General features: G+C 35.1%; 2 protein-coding genes across 6 annotated transcripts in view; one reads left to right on the forward strand and one right to left on the reverse strand.

Moving 5' to 3' along the window:
* The first annotated feature begins 295 nt into the window (after window positions 1-295).
* Window positions 296-1,249, forward strand: LOC124358578. Its single transcript, XM_046810882.1, has one exon. It carries the CDS (start codon window positions 296-298, stop codon window positions 1,247-1,249), a length of 954 nt encoding a protein of 317 aa, XP_046666838.1.
* A 14,408-nt stretch (window positions 1,250-15,657) lies between these two features.
* LOC124358067 (chitooligosaccharidolytic beta-N-acetylglucosaminidase-like) overlaps window positions 15,658-27,282 on the reverse strand; it is a 30,222-nt gene continuing 18,597 nt past the window's right edge. For all 5 annotated transcript variants that reach the window (XM_046810358.1, XM_046810357.1, XM_046810361.1 and 2 more), the window contains 7 exons: window positions 25,799-26,007; window positions 23,318-23,650; window positions 22,086-22,304; window positions 19,949-20,076; window positions 18,756-19,031; window positions 17,337-17,520; window positions 15,658-15,901 (listed from right to left, as the gene is read on the reverse strand). In XM_046810358.1, coding sequence (XP_046666314.1) covers window positions 15,710-15,901; window positions 17,337-17,520; window positions 18,756-19,031; window positions 19,949-20,076; window positions 22,086-22,304; window positions 23,318-23,650; window positions 25,799-26,007 — 1,541 coding nt within the window. In that variant the 3' untranslated portion in view covers window positions 15,658-15,709. The remainder of the gene's footprint in view (window positions 15,902-17,336; window positions 17,521-18,755; window positions 19,032-19,948; window positions 20,077-22,085; window positions 22,305-23,317; window positions 23,651-25,798; window positions 26,008-27,282) is intronic.

Consider the following 27,282-nt stretch of genomic DNA (forward strand, 5'->3'; position numbering starts at 1 on the left):
TGAAGCTATTCAGTGATGTATGTTATTAATTAATTAATTTATTTTGTTGATGCCAATACAGATCTTGATGATGTGTAAATAAAGATGATTGACTATTGACTGTCATAATAATCTAGAAAGTTTAAAGGCTACAATGGCTGCAGCTCATAGTAATGAAAAGGGGTATTTATTGGCGGTCGGTTTGGGCAGACAGCCGTTCTACTACCACCCATATTTTAGTAATAATTTGAACAGTTTAAGACTCTACAGTGATATTTTTAGTGATATAATTTAAATATAAGTTATTTCTTTTATAATGGGGTCTAAGGCACCGGAAAATTGTGGTATTTGTGAGGAAAAACTTCCAAAAACTGGTGACTATGCTTTGTGCTCGAGCTGTGGCAATGGCCTTCATCTCGACACTTGTAGTATAAAGAAGAAAACCTGGAACAATATGTCTGTGGCCACGCAGGCTACGTGGGTTTGTGCTAATTGCAGGAAGCAGAAGAAAGGTTCAACATCTCAGTTAGATGATGAAGAGAATATCCTAACCTCCAACTCCGACAACACTTTTGAGGTTAGTAGCCTAGGTGTACAGAGGGCAATACTAGCCAAAGTCAATTCTCTAGTGGACATGAGGGCTAAGGTTGATAGTATTGAAGAGTCCATGAAATTTATAGCTGATAAATATGACTCCCTGCTGGCAGAAGTCATGGGTCTGCGTAAAGAAAATGGAGAGCTGAGGGCTAGGGTAGAGGTGCTGGAGAAGAAAGAGAAATCAAGTAAAGAGGTGATTAGCAATCTCTCTAGTGACTTAGCCGATCTAGACCAGTACGGAAGACGGTTAAATCTCGAGATTCATGGGTTGAAAGTAGTTGGCGATCCCAGGGAGGAAAATCTTTCAAACGTACTTGAGAAATTATCCAAGGACATCGGTATTGATTATAAGCCTGAAGACATCCATCAGGCCCACCGCCTTCAGCCGAGGAGAGATGGAAAGCCTCCCACAATCATCGTTCAGTACTACTCCAAGACATCAAGGGACCTCTGGCTGAAGAATGGAAGAAGGGCCAAGATAAGTGATGTGTACTTTAATGAGAACCTATGCCCGCAGTACAGACAATTACTTCGAGAGGCTAAACTTAGAGCTAAGACGCATAATTTTAGGTTTGTCTGGTTTAGTGGCGGGCGAATACTGGCAAAAAAAGGGGAAAATGACAAAGATGTATTGGTTATCAAATCTTGGAATGACCTCAGCAAAATTGTGTAGGCCTAACATCAGTGTTGCTGGGCCTATAGTAGGCCTAATATCTGAAATTACACTTTTTTTGCCGGTAATGGTACAGTACGTCTTAATTTATTGTTTTATGTTCCTTTTCTTCTCATTAAATATTAGTTTTTTTGCAGGTATTAATTGCTTTAATTGTTTGTGTTTCTGTGTTCATGGTTTGAATTTGTTATTGTTTGTTGTTGGGTATTGTTTGGCTGATCAGAGTCATGGGGATAATTCTACATGTGGTATATATAGCCTTTGTTATGTTTTGGTTGAGATTTTTCATTGTCTGTTACAGTTAGGGTGTTATAATTTTGGGTCTTGTTGTTTATTGTTGTGTAGGCTACTGTGTTATATATTTATTCTGTTATTTTTATTGTTGTTTGCTCAAATCTTTCATGGATGTGGATTTAACTGATGAACGTTTACTATTCAATAGTTATAACAATTTTGATGAGTGGTATACCACAGTAAATAGGAAAGTTCACAGTCTTGACATAGTCTACCTAAACATTAGGTCATTAATAAAGCACTGGGATACTTTAATTTTGCATTTGGTGACAGGTAAAATAAAGTTTGACGTGCTAGTATTGGCAGAGGTTTCTTGCGACGAACACGAGCTAGCCCTATTCAATATCCCAGGTTATACTAGAGTAAGTAAATTAAGAGAGAACAAGGGGGGAGGGGGACTGGCAATGTTTATTAATGCAAACACTCTTAACTTTTCACTCATTACACTGGATAACATTAGCACTTATGAACATATCACAGTCGATTTGGAGCTAATAGGGTCGAGAGATAACTACAAAGTAGCACTACACGCAGTTTATAGACCACCCACATCATCTAGCGGTTTTTCCCTCCAGCTGGCCACACAAGAGTTTAATATGGCCCTGACTGCTATTAAAATTCATAAAAATATGATTCTGATAGGAGATGTAAATGTTAATACTACAATGACTAGCAATGATTTAAATACCTTAGAATATGAAGCGGTACTAGCAGACCTAGGCCTAGACAGAGGCATATGGGACTATACAAGGGAAGAAATAAGGGTAGGAAGTTTAGTCAGATCATGCATCGATCATATTTATTACTCGCTGGAAAGACCTGTGGAAAGAATATATACGGGCGTAGTAAAAGTAAAGATCTCTGATCATTACCCGGTAGTGGCCAGGATAGAACTATCTGGAGGAAGAGAGGGAGACACAGAGAATGGAAAAATTATAAGGCTAAATGATAGACAAGTAAGGATAAGGCTGGAGGAGGAACAATGGACAGTGGACGGGTATAATACTGTGAATGAAGGATTTGATAAACTTATTAAGAAATTTGCAAAGATTTATGAGGAAAGCACGATTACAATAGACAGGAAAAGTGGGAGAGACAGAGAACGGAGTCAAGCTCGTAGTAAATGGCCTATTAAACATTGGATGAATCAAGAACTCCTAAATTTACTAAAGGAAAGAGATCGAATATTTAGATTATGGAAAGGGAACCCCTCAAACCATAGACATAGAGATTTATATAAACGATTAAGAAATAGATTGAACAATATGATTAAAAAAGAAAAAAATGCCTACTATAAAAATATATTTGAAAGAAACAAAAATAACACAAGGAAAGTATGGGAAAACATTAACCTTTTACTCGGCAGAAACAAAAAAGGGAATGTAGATAAAGCTATTGAAATAGGTATGTGTAAAACTTTGAGTATAATTGAGATTGTAAATGGTTTTGCTCAATACTATGTTGAAGGAGTGGATAATCTAAAGCATTTCTGTGGGTATGTAGATGTAGAAAATATTTCCACTAGAAATGAGACCAACGAAGAGCTAAGACATAATTTTTATATACCAAAAGCGACACCTGAAAAGATCATGGCTTTAATTAAAAATATGAACCCTGACAAATCCCCAGGTATAGACAACATACGAATGAAAGATTTGAAAATAGTAATGGGGAAAATAGCTGAACCCTTAGCAACGCTTATTAACACTTCAATTTCTCAAGGTGATTTTCCAAACTGCCTAAAAAAATCTGTAATCCGACCGATCTATAAGAATAAATCCAAGAATGAGTTTAGAAATTATAGACCTATCGCTATACTGCCCTCTATAGAGAAGATACTGGAGAAATATGTCCTAAATAGCTTGAATAAATATCTATCAGAGAATAATATACTAAATGATAGGCAATTTGGTTTCCGGAAAAAGCGCAGTACTGTTCAAGCATTGGAGGAGTTTGTAAACGTGTTGAATTATGGAATGGATAACAGACTTCATAGCTTATGCTTATTTATAGATTTTTCTAAGGCCTTCGAAACTATAGAATGCAGTCATATCGTAGCTTCTCTGTACAAAATAGGAGTAAGGGGTCCCTACCTCAGATGGTTCACAAGCTATCTTAAGGACAGAAGCTTTGTCGTTAAAGCAGTAGGCGTGCTGAGTGAAGAGAAGAATACAAAATATGGGGTGCCTCAGGGAAGCCAGATCGGACCAGCTCTGTTTAATATTTATCTAAACGAAATATTGAATAAAATTACAATGTGTGAGATTTTTGCATACGCTGATGATGTGGTATTGGTGACACAGCATAAAAACTTACAGAGAGTACAAGATATTTTACAGGAGGAATTTAAGAAGTTCACTAAGTGGAGTCATGACAAAGGACTTATTATTAACAAAGAAAAGACTAGCATCATGCATATATGTCCTAAGAACATGAAAATTAATATTGATATAAGTATTAAATATCATAGCTGTAAGTGCCTGCATGAGCAGAGCTTGTGTGAATGTGAGAATATAGCCATGGTTCAGAGTACATCATATCTAGGTCTGATTGTAGATAGTAAATTAATGTGGAGTGATCATGTGAGTAGATTGCACAGAAAGCTATGTCCCGGCACTGCCATGATGCATAAACTTAGAAATAAACTTGGTGAGAATGCAAAACTATCAGTATACAAAGCATTGATTGAGTCACATATAAGATATGGTGTATCTGTGTGGGGAACAGCAGCAGTAAGCCATTTAAATATAATAGCTGGTCTTCAAAAAAAATGTTTAAGGGCACTGTTTGGTAACGGCTTTCATCAAAACTTAGGTATAAGAGAATATATGTACAGTTATGCAGGACAACTAACGCCAAAGGGTTTGTACACGTTAAATATCATGACAAAATATTATGGCAATATGGAATTTAAAAAAAAGTATAGAAGGAAATTTAACACAAGGAATGTTATTAAATATGTCACACCTATTCCCAACACCGTGTACGGGCGTAGATTGCCGAATTATATAGTCCCAAAGTTATTTAATGCATTGCCGGATGAAATTGAGAATATACCACACTTAAAGACTTACAAAAAATGTATTGAACTATGGCTATTAAACTTAGAAATGTAATTGAACTGAGATTTACCTGAGAAAGAAAACCGCAATGGCGTAATAGTGATGAAACACCGACAACTTGCTTTGGATCACTGTGAAATACTGGTTCACTGACACACATTGGATATATACCATATGCATATATACACAGTGGACATCACTCTGGTGCACTGAATGACGTGACAAGTGACACAAACACTGAACACTGCGTATCGTGGGCCTGCAGTTGAACGGGTTGTTATATTAATTGTAACATTGTTATTTTCGCTGATAATTTATTGTTACTCGTTATCTATTTATAGATTATATAGATTATATTGTTGGCTATTTGTGTTATATCATAATGTTAATCACTGTTATTTAAAGCTTTGAGGGCACAGTTTAAGAAGTAAATGAGTTATTCTGACATTGTTACTTACTGTATATGTTAAATATTTATTGTAAATCGTTAATTAGTGGTTAACATTGTTATTTTCTCTGATAATTTATTGTTACTCGTTACCTATTTATAGATTATATTGCTGGCTATTTGAATTATATCATAATGTTAATTACTGTTATTTAAAGCTTTGAGGGCACAGTTTTAGAAGTAAATAAGTTATTCTGACATTGTTACTTTCTGTATATGTTAAATATTTATTGTAAATCGTTAATTAGTGGTTAACATTGTTATTTTCTCTGATAATTTATTGTTACTTGGTACCTATTTATAGATTGTATTGTTGGCTATTTGAATTATATCATAATGTTAATTAGGGTCGGTCGGGGTAAAATGGGTACAAAAACATGCTCTTTTTAACTTTAAGAAGGCCTTTTAAAAAGTTTTCTTGAAATAATTACAAAATAATTACAGGTTCCAGCTTATCATTGTGACCTCTTAGAATAGTTTAATATGTAATAAAAGTTTAATAAACTATTTAGTATAAAAGTAATTATTTTTTTTTTTATAGTTATACCTATTTTACCCCATGGTTTTTGGGGGAAAACGGGTATAGTAATGTTTTCATAGTAAAACACAATAATTACAAGTGCTGTACTTATTTTACCCCAGTATTTGTGTAAAGTAGGCACAGTAAAAATAACTAATGAAATATTTTGGTCACAAAAAATTTATTATTACTAAAATATCAGTTAGACAAGTAATTTATTTAAAAAATTAAAACATAGAAACAGTTCGTTGAGAGGGGCACTTCACACAAACTTGAAAAATCTTCCATTATAATCTGGTACAGAAAAAAACATTAGAAATTTGTCCTAAATCAACCCACTCAATGTCTTCTTTATCAGGAAAAATGTAACGCTCTCTTCACCTTTGCATTTTGTCAAAAACTTTAACGGAATATCGCTCCTTGTTGCGAAGATCTTGTGCAGTAATTTGTCCCCTGTACTCCTTCACAACCGTGCCACATTCACTTTGGTAGTTTTATAACCTACCCATGATCCTACAGTGGGTTTCAGTAGGTTTTTACGTTTTTAGGTAGGCTGCTTTCATCGTCACTTTCTGCCGTATCAAATAAGCGTTTAGTAGCTCTAGGTTTTTTTTGCGGCTTTGCTTGGACCAATCCAGGCCTCTTGTTTTATTGTTTTTCCTAAGGCTGTAAATGGGTTTAGGCCTATTAGTTTTACTTTTTATTTTCTCTTTTCTGGCATCTTCTTCTTCTTTCAGTCTGTCCATTACTTCATTTGTTGTCATTACATTCACCACAACTTCCTTGAACTCGTCGCCTTTTTGTCTTAGAATTTTTCAATGCATCTTTTTATACTTGATGACTGTTCAGGTGACAATGTACTTAAAATTGCTTCTCTCAGTTTCTTCATTGGTGAAGGAGAAATTTCAGGTAGGCCTGCTACAGAACTTGATGGGCCGGGTAAATCTTGTACAGGATTAGCTAACTTTAATCCAGTGGGTTCTGGTCGTCCAATGGGTGCCTCTGCGATGTCTTTGGGTGTTTCGATGGAGTTTTGCTTAGGTTGTGCTCCACTTTGTAAGTCCATTGGCCTAGTTGTTGTACTGAAACAATCCTTTTTTTCTAAAACAGACTTATTCACAGGATAGATCCCAGAGCCCTTAAAACCACCAAAATGTGCTCAGATTTGAATGAAGTCGATACCAGTTTACTTAGAAGACTTGGAAAAAACAGCCTTGTCAACATTTTTAAGCCGCGATTCACGATACCAGTTCTTCAAAATTTCTCTCCACGCACTTTTCATAGGAGCAAATACCCCAACATCCAATGGCTGAAGTGCATGGGATGTATTTGGGGGCAAACACAGAAGAATAATGTCATTGTCTCTTGCCACTCGGGTTACGTTATAGTCAATGTGACTTCCATGTCCGTCAAAACAAGACAAGAACTGGTTTTTCAAGATTTTTTGTCTGATTTGCAAAAATTAATGAGCCATTTCTCAAAAATGAAATCTTGCATCCAGCCAGACTGTGTGACTCCATAGAGTGCACCTGGCGGTCCTCCTTGAACCCAAGTACTTTGCAAATCTCCCTGTCCTTTAAAAACAACACAAGGTGGGTAGCGTTCACCGGATGCACTGGCTACAAAAAGAACACTGTATTTGCAGTCTGCCAGCTCCTCCTGATCTTGAATAGACACTTTTGCACTTTTAGGGACAAAGACCTTACCCTTAGTGGGATCTGTGCCTAGGCCAGTTTCGTCCAAGTTGAAAATACGTTCTGGGTGATTTTTCTAACCCATTTTCCACAAGAACTTGCTCATAAATTTTAAAAAACTCATCTACCACAAACTGAGACAGTCCTTCAGCCCTTGCTTTTGTTAATATTTCGGGTTTCCGTTTTGATAGTTGATGGTGCCCACCTTTTGCAAACCTCTTAAAAAGTCATACCCTGGCATATCGTCCTTGAATGGCGTCTTTCCTACCCACTGATTTTACATAGCATACACACCATATATTGCAAGTCTTTTCTATCTAGTGGATAACCACATTTTGCTGCATACAATAAAGCCTCCACAATATATTGTTCTCCTCTTCTTTTGATAGCACTGTTGCCTTTCCAGAACCAGGAGTTTTAGGAGGATTTTCACTCCACCGCCGCCGAAGGGTTTTTCATAAGGAATGTTATATTTTCTTGCTGCAGCATATACTGAGCTTCCATTGTCAACTTCCTTTACTGCTTCCTTCAAAGAATCCTTCATCATATTTTTTGGGTTTTTTTTCTTTTATGTATGTGCGTGGCATGATCTAAAACAAAAAAGTGAGGTTAGTTTTCAGTTTTTTTTAAATATTATACCTATTTTTACCCCATGTTAACAAATTATGAATAGCATAAAACCTATTAAACTTTAAAACATTAAAACAAGTTAAAAGTTAAAGTATATATGTGTATGTAATGTATACATACCTGAATTTGAAACTTCTATTTGATTAGGTTAACTTTTAAACAATGTCATCAGTTAGGTTGTCTTGGTTACACTGACTCCCTGTGAACATATGTTTTTTTCATTTTAAGAAGCTACCAGCAGTTTAGCCAAACTCACTTTCAGTATAATATCATATAAGATGATGTTATAACATTTATGGTATTTTTTTCTGATCCAAAACATCAATAACTCAAGTTTTATAATATAAAATAATGGTTTTAATACCCGTTTCACCCCAGATATACCATTTTACCCCGACCGACGGTCGGTCGGGGTAAAATGGGTACAAAAAGACATGCTCTTTTTAAAAAAGGTTTAAAGTTTAACACTTTTAAAAAAAAAATACAAAATAATTACAGGTTCCAGCTTATCATTGTGACCTCTTAGAATAGTTTAATATGTAATAAAAGTTAATAAACTATTTAGTATAAAAGTAATTTTTTTTTTTGTATAGTATACCTATTTTTACCCCATGGTTTGGGGGAAAAACGGGTATAGTAATGTTTTCATAGTAAAACAAGTAAAAATAATTACTAAGTACTAATATTTTACCCCCCAGTATTTTGTGTAAAGTAGGCACAGTAAAAAATAACTAATGAATATTTTGGTCACAAAAAATTTATTATTACTAAAAATATCAGTTAGACAAGTAATTTATTTAAAAAATTAAAAACATAGAAACAGTTCGTTGAGAGGGGCACTTCACACAAACTTGAAAAATCTTCCATTATAATCTGGTACAGAAAAAACATTAGAAATTTGTCCTAAATCAACCCACTCAATGTCTTCTTTATCAGGAAAAATGTAACGCCTCTCCTTCACCTTTGCATTTTGTCAAAAACTTTACGGAATATCGCTCCTTGTTGCGAAGATCTTGTGGCAGTAATTTTGTCCCCTGTACTCCCTTCACAACCGTGCCACATTCACTTTGGTAGTTTATACCTACCCATGATCCTACAGTGGGTTTCAGTAGGTTTTTACGTTTTTAGGTAGGCTGCTTTCATCGTCCACTTTCTGCCGTATCAAATAAAGCGTTTAGTAGCTCTAGGTTTTTTTTTTGCGGCTTTGCTTGGACCAAATCCAGGCTCTTGTTTTATTGTTTTTTTCCTAAGGCTGTAAATGGGTTTAGGCCTATTAGTTTTACTTTTTATTTTCTCTTTTCTGGCATCTTCTTCTTCTTTCAGTCTGTCCATTACTTCATTTGTTTGTCATTACTTCACCACAACTTCCTTGAACTCGTCGCCTTTTTGTCTTAGAATTTTTCAATGCATCTTTATATACTTGATGACTGTTCAGGTGACAATGTACTTAAAATTGCTTCTCTCAGTTTCTTCATTGGTGAAAGGAGAAATTTCAGGTAGGCCTGCTACAGAACTTGATGGGCCGGGTAAATCTTGTACAGGATTAAGCTAACTTTAATCCAGTGGGTTCTGGTCGGCGCCAATGGGTGCCTCTGCGATGTCTTTGGGTGTTTCGATGGAGTTTTGCTTAGGTTGTGCTCCACTTTGTAAGTCCATTGGCCTAGTTGGTTGAACTGAAACAATCCTTTTTTCTAAAACAGACTTATTCACAGGATAGATCCCAGAGCCCTTAAAACCCACCAATAATGTGCTCAGATTTGAATGAAGTCGATACCAGTTTACTTAGAAGACTTGGAAAAACAGCCTTGTCAACATTTTTAAGCCGCGATTCACGATACCAGTTCTTCAAAATTTCTCTCCACGCACTTTTCATAGGAGCAAATACCCCAACAATCCAATGGCTGAAGTGCATGGGATGTATTTGGGGGCAAACACAGAAGAATAATGTCATTGTCTCTTGCCACTCCTCGGGTTACGTTATAGGTCAAGTGACTTCCATGTCCGTCAAACAAGACAAGAACTGGTTTTTCAAGATTTTTTGTCTGATTTGCAAAATTAATGAGCCATTTCTCAAAAATGAAATCTTGCATCCAGCCAGACTGTGTGACTCCATAGAGTGCACCTTGGCGGTCCTCCTTGAACCCAAGTACTTTGCAAATCTTCCCTGTCCTTTAAAAACAACACAAGGTGGGTAGCGTTCACCGGATGCACTGGCTACAAAAAGAACACTGTATTGCAGTCTGCCAGCTCCTCCTGATCTTGAATAGGACACTTTTGCACTTTTAGGGACAAAGACCTTACCCTTAGTGGGATCTGTGCCTAGGCCAGTTTTCGTCCAAGTTGAAAATACGTTCTGGGTGATTTTCTAACCCATTTTCCACAAGAACTTGCTCATAAATTTTAAAAAACTCATCTACCACAAACTGAGACAGTCCTTCAGCCCTTGCTTTTGTTAATATTTCGGGTTTCCGTTTTGATAGTTGATGTGCCCAACCTTTTTTCAAACCCTCTTAAAAAGTCATAACCCTGGCATATCGTCCTTGAATGGCGTCTTTCTACCCACTGATTTTACATAGCTACACACCATATATTGCAAGTCTTTTCTATCTAGTGGATAAACCACATTTTGCTGCATACAATAAAGCCTCCACAATATAGTTTCTCCTCTTCTTTTTGATAGCACTGTTGCCTTTCCAGAACCAGGAGTTTTAGGAGGATTTTCACTCCAACCGCCGAAGGGTTTCATAAGGAAATGTTATATTTTCTGTGCTGCAGCATATACTGAGCTTCATTGTCAACTTCCTTTACTGCTTCCTTCAAAGAATCTTCATCATATTTTTGGGTTTTTTTCTTTATGTATGTGCGTGGCATGATCTAAAACAAAAAAAAGTGAGGTTAGTTTTTTCAGTTTTTAAAATATTATACCTATTTTACCCCATGTTAACAAATTATGAATAGCATAAAACCTATTAAACTTTAAAACATTAAACAAGTTTAAAAGTTAAAGTATATATGTGTAATGTATAACATACCTGAATTTGAAACTTCTATTTGATTAGGTTAACCTTTTAACAATGTCATCAGTTAGGTTGTCTTGGTTACACTGACTCCGCTCCTGTGAACATATGTTTTTTTCATTTTAAGAAGCTACCAGCAGTTTAGCCAACTCACTTTCAGTATAATATCATATAAGATGATGTTATACATTTATGGTATTTTTTTCTGATCCAAAACATCAATAACTCAAGTTTTATAATATAAAAATAATGTTTATACCCGTTTCACCCCAGTTATACCCATTTTAAACCCCGACCGACCCTACTGTTATTTAAAGCTTTGAGGGCACAGTTTTAGAAGTAAATAAGTTATTCTGACATTGTTACTTTCTGTATATGTTAAATATTTATTGTAAATCGTTAATTAGTGGTTAACATTGTTATTTTCTCTGATAATTTATTGTTACTCGTTACCTATTTATAGATTATATTGTTGGCTATTTGAATTATATCATAGTGTTAATCACTGATATTTAAAGCTTTGAGAGCACAGTTTTGGAAGTAAATAAGTTATTCTGACATTGTTATTTATATGTTAAATATTTATTGTAAATCGTTTAATTAGTGGTTAACATTGTTATTTTCTCGGATAATTTATTGTTACTCGTTATCTATTTATAGATTATATTGTTGGCTATTTGAATTATATCATAGTGTTAATCACTGATGTTTAAAGCTTTGAGAGCACAGTTTTGGAAGTAAATAAATTATTCTGACATTGTTATTTATATGTTAAATATTTATTGTAAATCGTTAATTGGTGGTTTATCTGTATTTTATGCTTGGTGTTAGATTTGTTGTACCGTTGATACTCTAGCTTTAAAAATAAATTGATTACATGTTAGTTTTCATATTTTTATTAGTTTTTTAAGAATGTTATTTATGGTTTCTGTTTCTCTCTCCGTTGTTAGTGGCGATGAATGGCTATAAACCTCACAGGGAGCACCACAGCACGGTGTTGCGCACACACATATTTAACCTAATTGGACAATTTAAACACACTAGCATTGACACACACTATAACTAACGCACACAAACACCGACACCGTGAACACTACAAGGGGAGCACACACACAGTACCGCGCGCCGGAGTTCCCGTACCTCCTCAGTCATGTTAAAGCGAGTAGCGGATTGAGTACCGCACTGTCCACTCTAGAAACATATTGGAATTTGACTGAGGGCAGATTTTATTTGCTTATTTGTTTAGAGATAAGGAGATTTGGGAATTCCGGTAGCCGGCGTTGTCAGATTTCCTGATGACAGGGTTGCCATTCGTCGTTGCTGAGGGAAGAATTAATTAGGATTTTTAGGGACTCAAATATGCGTTTGATTTTAAACTATTACTATTAAGTGTTATTTAAAAAAATTATACTGTTTCGATCAAATTTACCACACATACCAAGATATCTAAGCTAGTGCCTGCCCTAAACCGCCGAATTTGAGTTTATAGTTTAGTAAATTAAAAGAAAGTTAAAAGTTGAATATTTGTATCAATGTGTTCTATTTACTTTTTCAAGTGGTCCTCACCGACAAGTTTTGTAGAACTTGGTGAGGCCAAGACTATGTAAAACAACTGTTTATAAATAAAATAAATAAATAAATGCTCAGAAATGGTTCACAACTAATAAACTTCTCTGCAATGAAAGTAAAACGCAAAATATATTACTCAGCCTTTCTCAAAACGATCACCAATATGTAAAATTTCTGGGAATTTGTATTGACACGAAATTGAGTTGAAATGCTCATTTTAACGGTTCAAGCAAAAATCTTTTGAGAGTTGCTTTTCTGTACTGGAAATTAATATCTATAATATCTACTGAGTACCTTAGGACAGCATATTTTGGATTAATCCAATCACATATTGCTTACGGCTTGATATTATGGGGCCATTCTGTAGCAATCTCAGATCTGTTAATCATCCACAAAAGGGTTATTAGAACCATTTGTCAAGCTGCACCATTAGATCATTGCAAATGTCTATTTACACAGTTACAAATACGTACCATAATTAATTTCTACATTTTTCATATTATATTATACACTAAAGCAAACCTCAGAAACTTTGTGATTAGAAACAAGGATCATACACACAACAGCAGAAATCAAAATAAGCTTAACATTCCTCAACATCGACTGACCAAATCCGGAACATCCCATATGGTAAATTGTGTAAGATTTTTTAACAAGCTTCCAGAAATTGCTCATATTACTAACATAACTAATTTTAAAATGTCTTATTAAATTCCATCTATGATAGTTCTCAACTTGAAATCATATAGTAATCGGTTAACAAATCACTATTGTGAGATCATATGGTAATCGGTTCAAAATTACTATCGTTGAATCATATGATAATTATAAAATAACAGAAGTTATTTTAAAGTAAGCATTGTGTTTAGAATTAAATACTTAATAAGAAGATAATTTTTTATAGACAGAAATCCACATGTGTACAAATACAGAAAGGGGGTACCCACTATGAGCTATTCTCCTTTCTGCAGCTGGATGTTTGAATTTGTAAAAATGTTAATAATTTTAAATAGTCTGAACTTATTTAGTATTCTGTAAATTTAATAAGCGCATTTTTATTTAAGACAATGCCTAAGACTGAATATGTTTAAAGAAGTTAATTTATATAATTATGTGAGTTGTATTTAGATTTGTAATTGTATTTACAAATGAAATTATTTCAGAAATTTATTTGTAATTAAATAATTCTGTATCTGTTTTTACGAATGAAAACAATATGCGATACTTCATAAACATGTCTAAGAAAGTTATCTTTATGATCAATTTTTATTGGTTCAGAAGTATATTGCGCATAAAACAGTGGTTTTGGAATAAATATTGAAATAATAATGAATAAATATTAGATCTTAATAGAAATTAAAATAAAAACATGTGTGAAAAACTCTAAAGAAAAATGTAAATAAAACTTATATTTTTAATTTTACAAGTAGTAAGGTAGAACTTTTTAGTACTGTTTGTAATCCTTTAAGTGCCGAGTTTTCAATTGTGCTGTCATCATTCTCTGAAAAGTTACGAGTACATTGCTGAACCCTTAACTCACAACAACACATTTGGACAAATCTTAAATTTATAAAAAGTCTATCATTATTACAAAAAATTCCTGTCATACCTACTGACCATAATAAAAATAGAAAAATTACAGTAACAACTTCAAAAACAAAAATTACAGTAGCAACTTCAAAAACGAATTGAAAAAACTAGAAAACAATAAGGTTCTGTTTCTAACGCATAGGTTAAACTTTATCATGTACTTTCGCGATAGTTATTTTTTTGACCATCAGAATGTCATAGCAATTTAACAGCACTACTGTGGATTTGTAGTAGTTAAAATAAACTCTACTAGACGCCAATGTGAATCATCTTACGGGTGCTGCGTGGCGATTCAGTGGTTTGGCACATGTTAACACAGAGTTAATAGTAAGGCTTGAAAAAGCAGATATCCTCACCAAAAAGGGAGCGGAGTCCTTTATGGTGGGGCCAGAGCCTTCTCCAACAGCAAAGCAATTGTAAAAGGTTGGAAAAAAAGGATAAGTTACTTTAATTGGAGTATGGCCTCAGGATTAAGACAATATAAAATGTTTATCTCTCTTTATGCTAAAGGGTGGGCAACTCTCCTAGATCAGAGCAAGGAGGATACAAGAGTGATAATAGGGATGCTGACAGGACATGGCTCCCTTAGAAAACACCTCATGAAGGTGGGCCTTAGCCAGACTAATGAATGCAGACTCTGCGGAGAAGAGGAGGAATCAGCGAGGCATATTTGGCTAAACTGTACTGCGATATCTACAATTAAGAAAAGATTCCTTGGAGCATATCTTCTCAGCCCCAAGGACATCAGAGAACAGGAGCCCTCAAATCTGATCGGCTTCTGAAAAAGTCTCAGATTCTGAAGATACAAAAATAAGTAAGGGAGGCACAAATCTAAAGTAAAAGTAAAGTAAAGATGTCTTATTTTACCAGGCGAAGTTAGGGCTAAGAAGTCTCTAAAATTTAACCTGGGGACCAATGGCTTAAAGGTGACTTCCGAACCACCACCAACGGCGGGCAGGCGGGCTCCTTGCAAGGACAGGATCACTCAGCGGTCACCCATCCAAGCAGCAGCTACTCTTGACTTTCCTCCTTTTTAGGTTGCAAAGGTCCTTTATAGGACTAAGTGCGGGGACAATCGTCTTTTTCCCTCGTAAAAAGAGGTTCTTTAGAAAAATGACAAAGCAAATTCAAGCTGTATATGATCATTAATGATAGCTGTAAGAATGAAAATGCTGCAAAATGTCTAAAACTGTACTGACATTTTAACATATGCCTCTGGTGAAAGTGCTCTGGGGAGTGCCAATGGCCGAGCGGTCTAAGATGTTGGACTTAAGTCTGAGTTAGAGATAGCGCAAGTTCGAATCCTATCTGTGACCCTTGCACTTTTTATCAATATCATTGACCTTGTTCTGTAACACTTCTCTCCCTTATTCTGTTTGATAAGATCCTCGCTCAGGCCAGTAGCCCATGAGGATGGGCAGGATAAGGCATAAATGGGATCAGCTTCTCCTTTTATACAAAAAAGGTTTGCCAATTTTTGATCATCCTGCTACACTTAGTGAATTCTACATTATGGCTGAGTGATGGCTATCAGTAAGATTTGTTAGAAGGTGACAATGGTTTTATAATGAACTTGTTTGCATGTAAAATGAATAAAAAAGTATATTATTGTCAGGAGTGTTTACAACTGGCAGTGTTACAAGTAGCAGTAGCCCTGGTTCTGCAGGCACCACTGGGGCTCGATAGAGTCGGAGGGGACGCCCCTGGCCACGAGTCTCTCGCGGTGATGGAGGAAGCGGTGCTCTGCAGCCTTCCACGAGTCCGCAGGGTCTGACCACAGTCTCTCTGCCATCGCGGCAGCCCTAGGCCACAGTCTCTGGTCTACCACCTGGAACACCACAATCACACCGCATAAACTCCAGCACACGGACTTACTGAAGGACTTACTTCATAGCTGAAGGATCACTGTCCCAGCAATAGTAGTTCTTAAGTTCTACCAAAATGGTCAACGTTTGACGTATCTAAAAGGTCTTCAGATTCTTTTCAAATCCCTACTGAAGAACATAAGGGCTTTGGATTGCCAGCTCTCCATATATATATTATACAGGGTGTAACAAAAAGTTTGGACTGGCTATTTATTTTCAAATTTTGTGTGTGATTCTAAACTAAAAATGAAGAATAACTTTTTCCCAATTTCCACTTCATTTATCCGATAGCCGCCATTTTGTATTTTTTTTATCAACAATTTCATCCAAGTAATAAAATTCTCCAAATAGTTGGTGTCTGGTACATTTTTTATACCTATACTGGTTTTGTTTCGTTATTTGACTTTTAAAATTGTCAAAAGACGCCATTTCGTTAATATTGAAGAAAATAACACCAAATCTTTTATTTTCCTCTTACTTATTCAAACCTATGTGCCAAATTTGGTTTCTTTAGTTTAACTAGTTTTAGAAATAACAATTTGTTAACAAAAAAATACAAAATGGCACCTAGCGGCTAAACAAAGTGGAAGAGGAAAACAGAGTTATTCTTCATATTTCATTTTTAGCTTAGAATCACACATAAAATTTTAAAATGCATATCCAGCCCAACCTTTTTGTAAAATCCTGTATATGTATATAGAAATATGCACTTCTGTACAATTTGGAATTTTATATCTAATTTGTAAAAAATAACATTTACACATTTTCTTTTAATTTTAATTTAGTTTATTGCCGTTTTTGTTTTGATAATGATAGATAACCACATTCAATTTAATATCATTAAAGATTGATTCACAAAAAATACTCGCTCTGCCAGGACTCGAACCCGGAACTCTCATATAGTAGCATGCTCATCCTGCAATTGAGGGATCCGAGTTCTAGTCCTGGTAGAGCGAGCACTTTTTGTGAATCAATTAATTGCACAAAGTATCTAGTAGAATTGCAATGATGGAAGTTACATTAAAAGTTAGCTAGTTTATTTCTGCATTTAGACAAATAAAGCAAATTATTTATGAACAATTACTTCCAGTTTTTATATCGATATCAACAAAAAAAGGTACGTGTGTTTGGCTCTTTTCAATTTTATCGCAAAATTGAAAATTCATAACTCAGGAACTTGTGATCGGATTAAGACCAAAAGTTTATACAAAAGAGGTGCATTATTATTATTATAATATTTTGACATTTACAGTAAGCTATGTGCCACTCCTGGACACATTGGGTTTTGCTAGACCTAAAGAAGGTTCAACTGGAAGATATAAACCATCCTGAAGTGAACCATCCTGATGATTGTGTGCAAGGTTAAATCATCGTTAATCCACATGTATGATGACTCACCTGATCATCAGCCTGTTCCGTCCACAGAGTAGCCTCCTGTCCCAGCACAAGTTTCTTGACCTCCTCCTTTGTAGTATCTACTCCCAGAGCTTGCAGCATACTCAGGGGCTTGTTCTCGTAAACCTTCTGCCACCCGATGTATGGGGAACACCAGTTGTTGCCTTCACCCACCCATGCTCCAAACCTTCAACAAAGCATGAAAAGAAAGTTATATCCAGTTGCTTTTTTGGTAGTATATTCTAAACAGAACAAGTGTCATGGATCTTTTCTATTGCAAACAAATGAATAATAATTAATGAACAATAATGATTTATTCTATCGAAAGTACAAGTGCAAATTAAAAATTACATAAATGGAATTTACACTGCCACATTTTCAAGAAGCGTGACAGAGCAACAAAAATAAAAACATGAAAATAAAGTAAAGTCAGTCCAGCTTGTGATTGTCCTTTGATGAGAGCAGCACTTCACTCCATGCTGTATGTGTTCCTCTGTTAGCACATTGTTTAAAAAACTTCACTAAAGCCGAACAGCCAACATTTAATTTTAAGAGAAAATATTCTTGAATTAAACATAATTTGGTATTATATGGTAAACTATTGAAATATTTTGGACGTACATAAACAAAATATTGTCTGAACAGTGATTTCCTAACTTTAGGAACTCGGAAAACATTATTTCCTTAACTTCGTGTACTGTAAAATAATTTATTGATACCACTTTTAATACAAAACAAGGGCAAAACTTTTTAGATAAACAGGTGCTGTATTGGTAATATTTTTAATTGATGGTATAATCAAAAATAACTTTCTCGTTTGCTAAGAATTATTCTTATAAAATGATTTTGAGAGACACGTAGTTTATCAATATTATACTTAAAAGTTCCACCCCAGCATTGAATCCTGTATTGAATTTTGAATGTATTAATGCAAAATAAGTATTCATCACAAAAATTGTTCAAATAATAAAATTTTTTTAAAAGCTGGTTTTAGTTGTAAATAATCCAGAATATAATGAAATTGGTTCATCTTCAAAAGTATTTGAGAGCTGAACATTAAATAAGTTGTATTATTTTCAAATAAGATGACTCAACAATTACACTTAGGGTATGAGATCTGAAAGATGCCCTAGTGTGTATACTGTTTTTTTCCATTACTTACGATCACACAGTATGGAGCTGCAGTGAAGGTCTTAAAGTTTATCATTGCCAATGGATGATTTGAAAGAATAGTAGGGTTTTTTTACTATGGCAAATGTCCAAACACCTGTTATTTTTACATATATTATGATTATTGTCGATAATATACTGTAATACATCCCCCACCCCCTTTATGTAATATACTAAAGGAACAACCACGCAATTGAGGTATTACATTTCAAAACTTGATTGTGTAAAAAAGATTATATAAAAAACAATCACCCGCAATCAAAGTAGAGGGCGTCATAGTTGGAGAAGATGACTTGGAAGCCTTTGTTGACAAGTTCAGCGATAATCTCATCCTTCCCTGTGGTCCAGATCTGGATGATATAGCGATCCTTGTCCAAGTATTTGTCCACTCGTCCCTTCTCAGTAAGTGAGCTGGTCCAGACCACTATCTTGTGGGGTTTCCGGCTCACTGAGTCCAGCTTCTCCAGTGCTTTGGTCTGGAATATGTTCCACAGCTGGTGCAGTCCGTCTTCGTCAGTCTTCAAGTTCCTGCAGGAACATGGATCATGCAGTATTGCATAACATAAAACTTTCCTGCTAAAATGCATGGGGTACTTAAAGTTTTGTTAGTTAATCTCCGAGGATTAGTAAATTAAATGACAAGTTAATACAATAAAATATACCATCTAATCGATTTCAGACTTGTTGGAAATTTTTCTATTAAAAAACTAATGGTGGATATGCATAACTGTTAAACTCCACCTTGCGTGTGTAGGATTAAAATATTCATGCATAATTTAAAAGTCTGTAGGTCAATTCGTTCTCGAGATTTCCCCTTGGATCATAGGCTTCACTAACACTTAGCCAAATCCCATGGATGAATTTGCACCATCATCGAACTCGATCTGGCTATATAGAAATGAAGCATCATGACTAATTTCAAGGGTAGCACGTTTTGTAATATAAAGTCTAATACATTTCATTCTCGAAATTGCCAAAAATTAAGCTTCACTAATGCTCAGCAAGATCCCATGGAGGAACATTACCCATCGTTGAAGTCATTCTTACCTATGTAGAAAACAAACTCAATGCAAAATTTCAAATCTATAATGCTATTCGTTTTCGAGATATCCTACAAAAATTTAAGCTTTGCTAACGCTCAGCCAAATCCCATGGAGGGACAAGTACCATTACCAAACACCATGTTGCCTATATAGAGGAGAAGCTCCATGCAAAATTATAAAATTACATGTCAACTTCTTCTAGAGATATTCAGACAGACAGAAGTGAAGTTTTTCTGGCCCCTTGAATAAATTACAGTCTTTGCTAACGCTCAGCCAATCATGATATTGATGTACAACACTTAGAATCAAATAATAATTGACTACTGCCTCACCTCACTTATTAGTGATTAGTATACACTCTGTACCAACACCATATCTGAATTTAATGTCTACATGACATACTTGGTGGCCATCCACTCTTGGATAGCTTCGGTGGAGTTCCAACAGTTGATGTTGACCTCGTCCCCTCCCATGTGGAACAGGTCAGAGTCAAACAGCCTCTCCATGTCAGCGTACAGTCCTTGCAAGATCTGCACAGTGGGATGTCGATGAGCACAAGGGCATGAGAAACCATGTACAGATACAATATAACTGCAATTTGTGTGTTATAATATGTCTATGATATTTAAAATTTCTATGATTCTGAGAGATTAATATATTTGACTGATTTTGGTATGCTCTTCAGCTTCAGTGAGAATAAGTAAAATGGAAAGAAATATGATAACCTTCACTCAGACTCGGATTTAGGTGTGTCAAAGGACAAGGCATTAACTGTCACAGTTCCAAGAACTTCCAACAATCCAAATCAGTACTTTGAAGTACTATAAATGGTCTTTTTACAAATACTGAGGCATAGATTCATAATTGAAACAAGAGCTAAATTCAAAACTTCAAAACTGCTGGAACTCTTCCGTACTTATGCTGTAAATTTTGACAGTCTGCTATTTATAAAGGTGGAGATATTAAATTGATTAACAATTTTAGACCCGTCGCTGTACTGTCTTCGCCAGCCAAGGTTTTTGGATGTAAAGCTTTTGACAGAATTGATCATGCAGTAATACTGGCCAAGCTAAATAAATGTGGTCTTTCCAATCATCTATTAACTTTGTTTAAGAGCTATTTTACACAAAGGAAACAATATGTGTGGAGGTTATTTTTGAGGATGGAAGGGTTGTGAAGAAAACAGGATTTTTCCGGACATTTGCCATCGTTCAGTGAAACAAGATTTGTGTTTACTGTGTTACTGATTTCTTGTTTCACTAAACAATGGCAAATGTCCGGGAAAATCCTGTTTCGTTCACAATATGTGTGGTATTGCGACTGCAAGTCTGATTTGTTTAATGTCACATCAGGCCCAAGGTTCTAATCTGGGTCCATCTATTTTTAATATTGTAATTGATGGTCACTGAGGTGGTTTCACATGGACCAGTTCCAGTTCTTCTATACGGGGATGATTTGAAAATATAAAGTGATAAGAGTCATAGAAGATGCTTTATCTCTTTAACAAGATCTCGTAGCCATAAATGATTGGATCAATACTCATAAACTTTCCTTTAATGCATCTAAATATCATGTTCTTACCTTTTCCAAAAACATTAATAGATAGGATTCAAAAAGTGAATGATTTTGGTGTAGTACTGGATGCTAGACTGACTTTCGTTAAACATATCACTAAGATCATAAGTAAGGCTTTCCGTAGTTTAGGTTTAATACTAAGGGAAGGTCATAAGTTTGCCTCAGTTTGCACGTTATATTTTACTTTGGTACAATATCAGTTAGATTATGCTGCACCAGTTTGGTCTCCACACTATAATATCCATATATCCAACACAGAAAAAATTCAAAAAAGATTTTTACGATATTTATTTTTTTTAAAGAAAGGGGTTTACTCAGATCTTATCTCTTATAAGCAATTACTCAGCATGTTCAGTTTATGTAGTCTTCAGTCCAGACGTAATTTGTTATTGCTAACTCATTTGTTTAAACTTGTTAGAAACGAAGTTAGGATCTTTCTTCCCTACTGCAAGTTTGTTTTCATGTTCCCGGAATTAAAACAAGAATCCACCTTCTGTTTGCTGTACCTTTTTCTAGAACTAATATATTATCCAACTCTCCTATTGTGTCAATGATGCGGCTTTACAATTTAATGGCTCAACATTTAGATATTTTTAACAATTGTTTAAGTGAGTTCAAAAGGGTATGTTTAAATGTCCTTGATGTATAGATATATCTATAAGCATAATGATATAAACTATAGTTTGGCATATCTTATATACCATAGTTCTTCATTCCATTTAATGTGATTGTATCATTGTTTATGCTAGTTAACTTTTTATTAATTTTTATGCATACTGTTTGTATATGTAGTTTTGAGTTTAATAGTTTTTGTTATGAATACTTTTTACTTGCTTACAAGTGTTGGGTTTTGTTTAGATGTTAGTACTGCTCTGTTGTAATTAAATGTAACAGTGCATGTAAATAAATACAAAAATTATGTTTAGTTACTATGTCCACTTCATATGTATAATTATCACATTACCTCATATGCATAGTCACTTGTGGGGTTGATCTGGCCACAAGGAGGCTCTACACAGAACTTTTGCCAAGGTTCCTTCTTGAAGCACACGGTGGCGTTGTGTTCGTCGGCCCACTGCCACCCTTCCCCGACGTGCGCTGGAGCGTCTAGCTCTGGCACCACCCGCACACCGCGTATCCTTGCGTACTCCACCAGCCCTGCAATATCCTGCTCCGAGTAGACCTGCACACAGAGTCAACACGCTGGTATGAGCAAAATCTAGTTTTACTGTTCGTATTTTCCTAAGTTCTATAATAAAATTTTTGTTCAGAAAGTTTTTTGAAAAAGAGGATTTTGAAACATTTTGAGTCAATGCATAATTTAAGAAGAATTGCGAATGAAGACTGAAATACTGGATCCTTTTTCTAATTGACAACGGTTTCTTAACAAATTACTATTAATCCACAACTGCTGAAGCCTGAGCACCAGCCGTGATTGATGTTGACAATGTAGAATACAAATGATTAATTAATATCTTTGTACATTATATAACAACTTTATTTTTTGGGTAGGGTACGATAAGCGGACCCGGTTTTTTTTATATCGAAGAATGTAATCGTCGGTACCTAATATTTGCATCTCAAATCTTTGACTATCAATCGATATGTAAGTATCTATATTCCTCAATAACAATCATATGTTTTAAATTAAAATATGAATTTAATATTTATAGTGATGAAACAAATTACTATAACCAAAATTAGCAAAACTGTAGACGAGCATATTTGCTCCTGTGACAGTTACAGTTGTTTCTTTACCACAATGGGTTTTTCGGTACGGTAGTTTTCTAAAATTGACTGCCATTTTTAATAATCAAATTTTACTTATGTAAAATTGAAATATTACATTACGTGTATTGTTTGAAAGTGTTTACAGCTACCCATTTTTTAATCACTTTTTTGTTATTTATTTCTTATTATACACTACAAATTTATTACTGTTGCTCGTTTTGATATTTAACTATCTATTATTGTCTTTTTACCTTTTTTTGATTATTTGTTAACTAACTTATATTTCTTACTTATTCGTTGTTTTGTTGATTATTTATATTTAACACTGTTTGGTATTTAATTATATAAGTAAATATTATTAGTGCTATTAATAGTTTATACTCTTTTAAACTTATTTATGTGTGTACTACTGGTGTAATTCCGTTGGAAAAATAATAAATACAGAACAGAAAGCGTACTCTGTACCTTTTCAGGAGAGTAGGCACCGAACTGGGACATTTGGGGGAAGGAGCGTGAGTGGAATGGGAAGCTGTGAGAGTCTGTGATGTGCCAGTGGAAGGTGTTCAGCTTGTTAGCTGCCATGGCGTCGACGAGTCGGTGCAGAGCAGGTACAGACACGTAGTTGCGAGCAGTGTCCAGCAGAACACCACGGTAGGGGTATGCTGGCCGGTCCTGCACCGTTACGGAGCCTGGTACCACCAGTCCACGACTCACGTAGTCGTACACCACCAGCTGTGACAGAGTCTCCAGTCCGTGGCGCACACCGAAGTAGTTGGGGGCTTCTACCACCACGATCACCTGACCAACACAAAATACATGTCACTTCTGAGGTCAGAAATACATACATTGTAATCCCAAGAACTGAATTGAATCATTCAATGCATCACTTACATTATAACCTCTTCAACGTAAAGCCAGCTCATTGCTTTCTCCATCTTCAAATATAAATCTGGGTTTGCTATTGTAAAGCTGGACACAACAGTATATCGTAGAACCTTTATTTATTTATTTATTCCCAACAGACATGGAATTAAGAATTGGTGTCCAGCAAAAGGTTTTTAAAGGAAATAAAAAATACTTTGTTAATGAAAGCATACTATTCGGTAAATAGGGTTTTTTAATATTATTTTGAATTGTAATAGTACCTAGTTTTAGATTTTAGTTTTAGGCTTTATAATAAATCTATGACAATTCTCTATGTACACTATTACACTATGTATTGGCTGAGAAATAAAAATCTATTGTCTATTGTTTATTGATTATATCTTTTATCAATAATTTGTCATTAAAAGGAATGAAACAATCTTAAAATGATCAGATTATTTACAATTAATTAAAATAAAAAAAATACATAAAAACAAAAATAACAATTTAGATAGACTGACAATCAAAACAAACTAGGTAACAGTAAAAGTATGTTGTAATGTTAAAACAAAACAAACCAATAATAAATAATAATTAATGATAAAGAAAATAAATAATACAAGAATAGTAATAAATAAAAATAAAAGACAATAATATAGAGTAATTATAATTTTGTATATATTGCCAATATAATATTGAAAAATATAATAACAAATAACAGCAATAATTACAACATATGCAACAGGTTAATAACATAAGGACAATAACAACATAGCAGTAGAAAAACAGATAACAAAAAATATTAGTGATTTCAGAATGTAACTCCTGCCAGACTCCGGACTCAGCCAGAGTTGCCTACTTTTCCCTTTTCGAGTCCCACCTAAGCTACGGCATTGCAACATGGGGAGGAGCACCAAAAAACAACCTAGAAAGGGTGCTTCTAAAACAGAAAAGAGCCATTAGATGCCTAGCAGATCTTAACTATCGGGACAGTTGCAGAGAACCTTTTAAAGAGCTGAAAATTCTAACAGCAGTTTCACTTTACATCAGGGAAACAATTATGCACACCATCTCAACAACGCAGCCGAGACATAGAGATCTTCACCAGTATAACACCAGACATGCAGCCAAGTTCTCACTTCCCCAACACCACCTGAGTCTGTCGGAACAAAAACCCACTTACAAAGGTGCCCTCTTTTTCAATAACCTGCCAGAGCACCTAAGGAGGGAACATCCAAAGCGCCTCAAGAAACAGCTGACAGCATGGCTTCTGGATCGACCGTTCTACTCGGAGGGAGAATTTCTGAATACCTCATTCAACATATAAATTGATACTGAACCTTATCTAATATTGACGCATGGCTGTTCTCTATGAATATGTCAAATAAAGAGTTGTCTATTGTCTATTGTCTATTGTCTATTGTAACAACAAATACGTAGCTGTAGACCCAGTGATTAATCAATCCTAACCAGCTTCGTTTTCAAAGAGCTCTCTATTGATTGAAAAAATCAAATGTCAAAAATTGTGTATTGTGTTTTTAGTAGTGTTCAGCTCTGGAATCTGCCTCAGTAGGAGCATAACTATTGGGTCGATGGAGGTAAGGTATAGTCTCTTTTCATGCACTTCAAAGGTGTTGGTGACCCTGTATTATGGACACATAGGTGTAGTGTGAGTGGTTCCCATGTCTCGGAGGTGGAGTATAAGGATTATCACATAACGTAGCTATGGTAGGAAGGGTTGATTCAATTTGAATGTTGAATTTAGCTCCAGTTCACCTTCCTTTTATTCCAAGTGTCTGACGCTGTCTCAGACTTGACTGATGGAATCTGGAGTCATTTTCATCTGGAAAAATTCAAATGAAGTCGGTGACGAAGAAGCTTACAATGAACTTTTACATCGTTTCGACATCAGAGACACCTAGACTACAAGATTCAATGATATAGTGTAATCTTGGTGAAGTGGCAGTCTCATTGTCTCATCAGGTGCACAATTGAGACTCATGATGAGATCATGAACTTCCACTGGTCACATCCAAAACCACCAATAGCAATGTAGCAATCACTACCAAGTGCAAGACTTACCCTACCATCAGAAGACTGTGAGACGGAAAGGTTGTAGCTCTCGTCTGTGTCCTGAGTGAGTGATAAAACATCTGGGTGTTCTAGCTGCAGAGATACCTCCATGGACCTTCGCAGCTGCCGAGGCTCCTTCCCCTTGTCCTCGGCCGACATCAGCCTCGTAAACTGGGACGTGAGCTCCTCCACCATCTTAGCTGTCTTGTCATTCGTGGCTAAAACAGGTGATACAACTTTAAGCCACATTTTGATATTTAGCCATTCAGGATTTTTATTTTGTAACCAGAAACATTAATGGAAATGAATGGAAGAATGGATAAAAATAGATGCAAATGTATGATAAGATGGACAATGATATCCAGAACACTGAACTCTAACTTATAGTACTTTTGCGTATCATCTCTCTCACAGATTGTATTGTGTTAACGATATCGAACAACTGCGCTTATGATAAAGACCACCCAGAATCATCAAAGATCAAGAATCAGCCACTATGTTGTACACATAGCATGTTCTCATGGTAAAATAATATTAGTTGTTTAAATTTAATTTGTATTCGTCTAATATTCATACGAGGGCTATCCAGAAAATAGATTATGTTTCGATCTGTAGCTACTAGAAGTTGACAATCGTGGCCATTTTGATGTCAGGGCATTTCTTCATTCAGTGGCTATCCAACCATGCTGGTGAGAGGTTACTGTCACTTCTTGTTGTTTTACAATAGCAGTTTAAAATGTGTGACGCATTTAACTGTCCAGATTGGATGAACTATCGACATTAAAAATTGACTAGTTCAAAATATTTAAAAATATAACTCACGAACAAAACAAGGTACACCTCGATCTGCAATTTCATACCTATATTGCATACTTGTATTCGATAACACAAATCATGATACGGGTTCTTGAGAAGCATTGCATGAAGCTTTATGAGTAGCCATTAAACCAGCTCCTACACTATGGTATTCTTAACATCAGGTTGTCATAAAAAACTTCCCAACTCTAAAGGAATGGCTTTATGAGATCAGTCTTTATATAGTATTAATGATCTTTTCATCCATTTCAAACCTACTGTATTTAGTAATATTGAAGAGATCATGTTGTGGCTAAACCTATAGTAAGACTAATCTTCAGTTACTGTGTTTCGGTTTGGTGGTAGTTCACAGAATCTGTACATTTTGTATAAGTCTGTAAGACCAGAAGTGCCCCTCAGAAAAGTATTATGGTGTGTATGGTGAGCCAAAATATTTAATTTAGTTCACAGTGAAAACATTTGTTTTGAGACCTGTATCAAAAAGTGGAATGAATTTTACATGTAAGTATTGTTTGTAAATAACAAATTTATAATTGTTTTAAAATTTCCAATTTATTGAAGTATTGCACCAAAAGATTTAGGTTTCATTACCAAAACTAAATTGTTAATCTGATCTAAAAATATTTTGCTTAAAAAGTGGCACAAGAGCATCAGCTGTTCGATAAAATTGTTTAAGA

This window comes from Homalodisca vitripennis, chromosome 3 (genome assembly GCF_021130785.1).
Source record: "Homalodisca vitripennis isolate AUS2020 chromosome 3, UT_GWSS_2.1, whole genome shotgun sequence".
Lineage (NCBI taxonomy): Eukaryota > Metazoa > Arthropoda > Insecta > Hemiptera > Cicadellidae > Homalodisca > Homalodisca vitripennis.